Source organism: Chrysochloris asiatica, unplaced genomic scaffold, assembly GCF_000296735.1.
Source record: "Chrysochloris asiatica unplaced genomic scaffold, ChrAsi1.0 scaffold00088, whole genome shotgun sequence".
Lineage (NCBI taxonomy): Eukaryota > Metazoa > Chordata > Mammalia > Afrosoricida > Chrysochloridae > Chrysochloris > Chrysochloris asiatica.
In genome coordinates, this window is record NW_006408606.1 from 11,149,682 (window position 1) to 11,158,647 (window position 8,966).

The 8,966-nt window shown below is 38.0% G+C and overlaps 1 protein-coding gene across 1 annotated transcript in view; it reads left to right on the plus strand.

The window, feature by feature from the left end:
- The window catches only part of TNIP3 (TNFAIP3 interacting protein 3), a 228,725-nt gene that overhangs the window by 54,118 nt on the left and 165,641 nt on the right, over nucleotides 1–8,966 (plus strand). The window contains exon 3 of the mRNA XM_006866289.1: nucleotides 1,698–1,783. Within this exon, the coding sequence (XP_006866351.1) occupies nucleotides 1,698–1,783 (86 nt within the window). The remainder of the gene's footprint in view (nucleotides 1–1,697; nucleotides 1,784–8,966) is intronic.

The window sequence follows — 8,966 nt, forward strand, 5'->3', positions numbered from 1 at the left end:
CAAGCAAGGTTGTATCATCTGCATATCGCAGGTTGTTAATGAGTCTTCTTCCAATCCTGATGCCACGTTTTTCTTCATAGAACCAAATTTAAAGTGACAGTATCAACATAAAACCAAACGGCCACCACTCATCTGTCTATCGTGCTGTGGTGGCTTGAGTTACTGTGATTCTGAGGGCTATGCCACCGGTATTTTAAATAACCGGCTGGATCACCCATGGTGGACAGGTTTCAGATGAGCTTCCAGACAAAGACAGATAAGGAAGAAAGTGACAAACTACTTCCGAATCGCTAGTCACTGAAAACTCTATGACTTTCATTATTGAAAGATTCTCTGGGAGGGTTCAGTAGTATCTCCAAAAATTGCTACATAAAGACAGTATGACTCTTTTACAATTTGCAGCATTTTAAGATAGTTATACTAGTTGGTGGTCCAATCCCTGCAACAGTCCTGAAAGGCATTTCTTTCATCTTTTAACTGACTACCATGGTGGTAACAGATGACTGACTTTTAAACAGCTGTCACAAGCTGAAAACAAAATGAAACAAAAAAAAACCTACCCTCCCATATTATGTACAGACAGCTTGCCAATAGCTTAAACAAATCCTTTCTTGGAGCATTATTTTAACAAACAAATCTTTTTTTTTTTTTTTCCGCATTGTCCGTATATTTAAACAAAAACTCATAAAACTCAGACAAGCTGGCTTCATATTTTCCACAGAACTGCACTGCCTGCCTCAACTTTCTAATGGGATCACAACAATTATTGGTTTCCAGATGCATTTAAAATGCGTTAAGTGCCTGCAGGAATTGGTTTTTAAATCTTACAAAACCCTTCAAATGTTTCAATTTCAAGATTTTACTTTAAGCCTGGATGTGATAGTATGATGCTTGTGTGTTATTTGACCACAGTGTCATACTTAATTTGCAATTAATATTACATAGAAAAAAATTGAGAAATGAAAAAAAAAAAATTGATGTCTTAAGCAATTCTTTTTAATATTTCCTCCATTTTTCTCATATTATCTGTTTCCTTGTTATCCTGAAAATTTTAGAAATAATCACTAGCTACTATTGGAGAGGAGTCCTGGTATGGCACTGTAGGATAGGCACTGATTTGCTAACCACATGGTCAAGGGTTTAAACCCACCAGTTGCACCTCAGAAACCTTACACAGGTTGCTATGAGTCAAAACTGACTCAATAGCACTTAACAACAATACCACTACTATTGGAGAAACACCTGCAATGCATGGTGTTCTGACAAGAAATCTCTCGGTATCATCAAGCACTTTGCTTTGAGAACTCATTTCTAGACTATGGATAATTGAACTACAAATATGTCAGTCAGACAACATTAGCAGTTTTGTATCTTGTATGGTAGAATTTCAAGCTTTCCTGTATTTGCTCCTGGACAATTTCTCTCTGTCATGATGCTCTTCCTCAAGTGAAAGATTGAGTCTGTGTTTATTCCCAGTGTTTCACTGTTGATTGAAACTAGGCAGAAGGCAAAATTGTGATGTGTCTTCTCATAAGTGTCTGGATTGAAAACAAGACGTGAATAAAAACAGGGCTTTTAATGAAAAATGCATTTAACAGGTGGTTTCTCCACTAGTGACTGGCATAGTTATCATCCCTAGAGACACATATGAGCCTCATGTCTTATTTATTTATTTATTTTATTTATTTATCTTTTAGATTCCATGTGGACAGCTCACAAGCAAAACCGAAAAATATGACAAGCAACTGGTAATGCTCACCCAACAGTCTGAAGATTCAGAAAGGTAATAATATACTTCCAAATGTAGTATTCTAAATAGAGTAGTTCTGTGCTAAAGATGATGTGGCCGTAAAGAATAGAAGATAACATATTTGGTTGCAATGATATGGAGCCCTGATATGGTGCTGTAGAATAAGCACTGGGATGCTAACTGTAGAGTTGGCGGTTCTAATCCACCAGCTGCTTCTCAGGAACCTACGCAGAGTTGCTAAGAGTTGGAACCAGCTTGACAGCACACAACAAGAACAAAAACAGTATAGAATAGATAAGTAAATGGCATTCTATAATGAAAGACATTTTTTTTCATTATGATCCCAAGGAACAAGATCATGGGTAAGTTATTGAAGTTATTTGATATTTTTTAAGTATTTGATATATTTCCCTTGACAATTTTGGTACTTGGGATAATTTCTCTATAAGTTATGCAAATATTTTCCTAGGAAACAACTCTTTTTCATAATAAAATGATGCACTAGCTTTATCTTCTTTTGTATTTGTTTAATCTTTAGTTTGGGAATTAGGTAAGGAGTTTAATAAGTTACTATTCCACCACTACCACCACCCGCACCCCCCAAAAAAAATCCTTTCTCAGCTCCTGTCCAAGTTCCATCTATCTTTTAAGGCTTTTCTCAATCCTCACTGTATTCACTGCCATATAGAGTTAGTACTTCTATTTCCTTTTTTGCACCTTTCATGTGCAAGATAGTGTACTTGCTGCTTGCAGATGAATCAGATACAAGCTATCTGTAAACTACTTGCAATTAAGAAGGGAAAAGGCATATATATATATATATCTAAGTATAATATATGGTAAAATATTTTCTCTCGTTAATGAAGCCCAGATATACTGCTCTGAGAAACCAAGGACAGGGAGATTTCTAGTCACAAAGATAAAGATAATCATGAAGGTATTGTCAGATCTAAGTCCTGGTAAAAAGAAAATCTGGAGAAAGATGGGAAAAGACAAGGAAAGGATATTCCAGGCTGAAGTTGACAGAGATGGAGGGGAAGAGATGTACAGAGATGTAGAGGAAGGAAAAATGAGGACTTGGGTGAGGACCTGTGCGTAGTAATTTGACTTCCACATCTGACATATACCCACTGCTGTCTAGTTAATTCTGACTTATAGAATTATACCCTATAGGAAAAAGTAGAACTGTCCCATGGGGTTTTCAAGGCTTTAACCTTTATGGAAACATATTGCCATGTCATTCTCCCAGAATGGCTAGTGGGCTCTCACTGCATACCTTTTGCGGCTGTATGATGAGGGCATGTAGTACCAAAATCAAACAAATAAAAGAGGGAAGCTGATTGATATCTTGAGTGAGGCACTCATTATAATTGGTCCAAAAAGTAGGACAAAAGAGAAGTATATTGTCTCAAGTGAGACAAGAATGACAAAGAGGAGCCATGAAACAGGAACACAACAGTGAATGCTGAGTCAGCTTTCTCTCTTGAATGGATTTCTTTTTAAGTGAACCACCTTAGGTAAAACTGTTGTTGTTAAGTGCCTTGGAATTGGTTCAGACAAATAGCAACCTTTCGTATAGGGTTTTCACGGAGCAGCTGGTGAGTTTGAACTGTCAACATTGTGGATCAACCTGACCTTGCAGTTCAGTGCTTTATCCCACAGTGTCACGTATGTCTCTTGAAATATTACATGCATTGATATTAGGGTTGTCATACAAAACTTCTTTTCAAAGTAAAAAGAGTGGAGGAAAAAACTTTGTGTCTCAGCATTGGGGAATATCAAAGTAAATGCAATGTCTTGTAGTTTTTATATTCCCTTTGAACATAATCTTGAAGTTTACTCTTTTAAAAGAAGCCCACCAACCATACTATGAGCCTGGGCCATCCTTTTTCAAGCTATTCTTATAGTGAGTGTTAAGTTTCTAATTTGTTCTAAGGCAGGTGTTTCCCTATTCTAACATATTTAAGAAATTAATGTATTTTAGAAATATGTATTCAGAAAATTATAATTATAACTATAAAGAAAATAATTATGATTCATTTAGGTAGAGTCACCTCAGAAGAATAAAATGAATCTAATTCTCTTGAAGTGCTACTTTACCTGGCATTAAACTCATTCACAAGGACTCCTTTGTTCCTGTTAAGTGCTGTGGAGTAGTTTCTGACTCATAAGGACTCTGTATAGAGTTTCTGAGAAGCGACTGGTGAGTTTGAACCGCCAACCTTGTGGTTGAAACCAATCTTGAGGTCTAGTGCTTACACTACAGCACCAGCCCAGCACCCCTTACCTGTGGATTAAACATGACTGAATATAGTATCATTCTCTTTAGAAAACAATATGCTGATTTTCTGATACAGTTAAGGAATTAATTTCTGTGTCTCTCCCTCATATTAAAAGCATTCAAATGTCTTTATGCAAAACATTGATGTACTTTAAGAAATTTAAAACTTAAACAATAGTTTGGGGTTTGTTGTTTTCCATGTGAATAACACACTCTTCTCCAAATGCAGTATTTAGCAGCCAAACAGCTGCTGGCTATTAAAAGTCCCTTAAAGCTCCTTTTTTTTTTCTATTTTGCTCATAAAGGAAAGAGAAGTGTAGGGACGTTTATGTGGTGACAGACAGATGTTTTAGTTGGAGAACAAGACTATGTATGCGGTAAGCAAAAGCTAAAATGATCCCTTTGATGACATCATCAGCATTTTTACCACTTTTTTTTGGGGGGGGGGGGGGGGCTTTTTTTGGTAAATCAGTTTTTGCCTGACCTTAAATTAAACTCTTCTTTGAAAGGTGTAATAAAGCGTCGTTTGCATGGTTGTCCAATTGGGTCCTGGTTTGGCATCGTAGGATAAAGCACTTGACTGCAAGATTGTTACCGGTTCCTACAATGGTTATTATATTAGAGTCCACTGTTGCTTCCACTGTGTTAATCCATCTCATTGGGGATCTTCCTCTTTTATGCTGACCCTCCACTTGATCAAGCATGATGTCATTTTCCAGAACTGGCCCATCCTGATAACATGTCCAGAGTATGAGAGACTGTATCTTGTCACCCTTGCTTCTGAGAAGCATTCTGGCTGTATTTCTTCCAAGATTTGTTTGTTCTTCTGACAGTCCATGGTACTTTCAATATTGTTTTCCAACACCATATTTCAAATGTTTAATTTATTCATTGTCCAACTTCCACTTACATAGGTGATTGAAAACACTATAACTTGGGTGAAACGCACCAGTTCTCACACTGACTTCCTTGCTCTTTAACACTTATAAGAGGTATTTTGCAGCATATTTGCCGAATGCAATATGTTGCTAAATTTCTTGATTGTGGCTTCCATGAGTATTGATTGTGGATCCAAGCAAAATTAAGTCTTTGACAACATCAATCTTTTCTCCACTTATCATGATGTTATTATTTGGTCCCATTGTGAGGATTTTTCTTTTCTTTACGTTGAAGTTCAATCCATACTCAAAATCCATATTTTAAGTCCTCTGTGCTTCCAGCAAGCCAGGTTGTAACATATACAGATTGCAAGTTAATGAGTCTTCCTCCAATCCTAATGGTAGGTTCTTCTACATAGAATCCAGCTTCTCAGAACATTTGCTCAGCATACACATTGTATTGGACTCCTGATGTGTTGCTGTAGGACCACAAGGCTGGTTTGAACCACAAGACTGGTGGTTCAAACCCACCAGGTATTCCTCGGAAACCTTACACAGGGTCACTACAAGTTGGAACTTACTTTATGGCACTTAACAACATACACAACAAGTAAGTATGGTGATAGGCTGCCACCCTGCTGCACACCTTTCCAGATATTAAACCATTCAGTATCCTCTTGTTCTGTTTGAAGAACTGACTCTTGGCCTGCGTACCAGGTCCTCAAGAACACAATTAAGTGTTTTGGAATACAGATCCATATCAATGTTATCCATAGTTTGTTACGACCCACACAGATCAAAGCCATTGTATCGTCAATAAAGCACAAGTATACATCTTCTGGTAGCCTCTGCTTTCAGTGATGATTCATCTGATGTCAGCAATGATATACCTCATTCCACATCTTCTAAATCTGGCTTGAATTTCTGGCGGTTCCCTATTGATATACCGCTGCAATAATTTTTCAATTATCTTTTGCAAAATTTTACTTGCATATGATATTAATAATATTGTTTGATGATTTTCATATTCCACTGGATCACCTTTCTTTGGAATGGGCACAAATAAGGATCTCTCCCAAACGACTGGCCAGATAGCTGTCTTCCAAATTTCTTGGCATAGATGAGTGTTGCATCAATTTACTAAAACATTTAAATTTATATTCCATCAGTTGCTGGAACATTGTTTTCCACCAGTGCCTTCAATGAAGCTTGGGATTCTTCCTTCAATATCATTGGATCTTGGTCATATACTACCTCTTAAAATGTTTGAACATTGGCCAATTCTTTTTGGTATATTGACTGTGTGTATTCCTTCCATCTTCTTTTGAGGCTTCCTGCATCATTCAATATATTGTTGTTGTTAAGTGCTGCTTGGTTAACAACAAATTGTATTGACCCTGTATAGAGTTTCCGAGGAGTGGCTGGTGGATTTAAATCTATGACCATTTGATTCACAGTCCAGTGCTTATCCGCCAGTGCCATGCCATAGTATTCTTCAGTAATGCAAGTTGAGGCTTGAATTTTGCTAATTATAGGACATAAAAATAAAAAGAAATTCATCACAAAAGTCATGATTGGAGGTAGTCTAATTCATCACTGTAGCAGGCAGGACCATGATGGTTTTATATATATACTATTGCAGGTTAGAAAAATTTACAGATATGGTTGTGGTGCCCTCCAATGACCCTGGTCAGGTTATAACTAATGACCATGCAGCCCTGACCCCAATTTGCATCAAGGGCATGCTCAGAAAAATCCATGAGAATAAGACTGCTCCTCCATGAAGTGGCTAACCAAAAACCAAACCCCCTGTCAAGGAGTTGATTCCAACTCATAGCAACCTCATATAGGGTTCTGAGAGTGTAAATCTTTATAGAAGCAGAAAGCCTCAAGTTTATCCTATGGAGTATCTGGTGGGTTTTAAATGCTGACCTAGTGGTCTGGCTATTATTTTTGTTTAGTGTTGTCAAATTGGTTCCAACTCATAGTAACCCTAAGGAGCTCTGGTAGCGTAGTGGTTATGAATCGGAATGTGAGCCTCAAGGTTAGCAGTTCAAAACTACCAGCTGTTCCACAGAAGAAAGAAGAGGCTTTCTGCTCCTATAAAGATTTACAGCCTCAGAAACCCTGTACAGGGTCACTGTGAGTCAGAACCGACTCCACAGCACATAACCACCTACAACACCATAGTAACCCTATATAGGGTTTCCGAGGTTGTAAATCTCTTCAGGGGAAGAAAGTGTCATTGTTCTCCCTCGAAGCTGCTGGTGGGCTGGAACCACTGACCTTGTGGTTTGAAGTTCTGTGTTTATCCTACAGAGCCACCATGCTCCCTGTGGGCTAACTGAAGGAGTCATAATCTGCTTTCAAACACAGCCTTCCTGAGGACAAAGCTTTTTACATTGCTGGTTTATGGTCAAGGAGGCCTAGTGCTCTTGTAGTATATATAAGCACTGGGCTGCTAACCACAAAGTTAAACCCACCAGCCACACTGTAGGAAAAAGATGAGGCTTCTTGCTGCCATAAATCTTTACAGCATCAGAAACCCTATACAGGATCACTATGAGTCAAAGTTTACTCAATGGTAATGAGTTTGTTTGGGTTTTGGTTTATGGTCAGAATGAGTTCAGCAAATATTCAATTTGCAGCAAGGCTCAAAATGGGGTTAGGGTGCCCGCTGTAAACCTAGCCTTCCATAAAGCAAATGCTTAAACTTTAAGTTCTAATACAGCTTAATATAAATAGTTTTAAAAAGTAAATCTTGCAAATGTGTTAGTTTTTCAAAAGTTACCTGTTTATGCAAATAGTTTATACACTCTGAATTTTTGGCCAACTTAAGCTTTGCTAATTTTTTAACCAATTAAATGGCACATTAAATAGTACAATTGACTTTTAAATATTATCACACACTCAAAACAAAACAAAAAGCTACATATACCATGTAACACCACCATTCATCTGTCAGTTTGTCATGCTCTGATTAACTTGAATGTTGCTGTGATCCTGGAAACTGAGTAACCAGTATCTCAGCTACCAGCAGGGTGGCCCATGGTGGAGAGATTGTAGTGGAATTTCCAGACTAAAACAGACTGGGAAGGACTTACTCATCTACTTCTGAAAATTGTGGCAAATGAAAGCCATATGAATAGCAGTAGAGTATTGTCTGATTTGAAGTCCTGGTGTGACGCTGCAGGAAAATGCGCTCTACAGCAGGCCAGTCTGAACCGCAAGCTCAGCAGTTGAAACTCATTAGCTGCTCCTCGGAAACCCTATACAGGGTAGCTATGAGGTCAGAACCAACTCAACAACACTTAACAACAAAAACAACTATATGGTTTAATAATGAGTTCCTCAGATTGGAAGACAATCACTAGAGAAGAGCTGGCTTCCTCAAAGCTCAATTGACCTTAATGATGTAGATGGAGTAAAGCTTCCCGGACCTTCAATTACTGATGGAACACAAGTCAAAATGAAAAGAAACAGCTGCAAACATCCATTAGTGATCAGAATATGGAATGTGCAAATTATGGATTCTAGGATAATGAGAAGTTGTCAAAAATGAAGTGAAATGAATAAAGATACTAGGCATTTCAATAATAGAATTGGACATTTTGAACCACAAATCATATGGTCTGCTATGCTAGGAATGACAAATTGAAAAGGAATGATATGAAATTGATCATTAAGAACAGTATTTCCAGATTTATCCTGAAGCACAACTCTGTCAGTGATAGGTTAATATTCACACATCTATAATGAAGTCCTGGTGTGGCGCTGTGGGTTAATGCGCCAGACTGCAAAGCCATTTGAACTGCAAGGATGGCGGTTCAAGCTCACCGGCTGCTCCTCGGAAACCCTATACAGAGTCGCTATGGGTCAGAGTTGACTCAACGGCACTTAACAACAACAATAATGAAGATCAAGGAGTCCTGGTAGCATGGGAGATTATGAGCTGGGATGCTCACTGCAAGGTCAGTAGTTCAAATCTACCAGACTCTCTGTGGGAGAAAGAGAAGGCTTTCTGCTCCAGTAAACATTTACAGTCTTCGAAATGCTA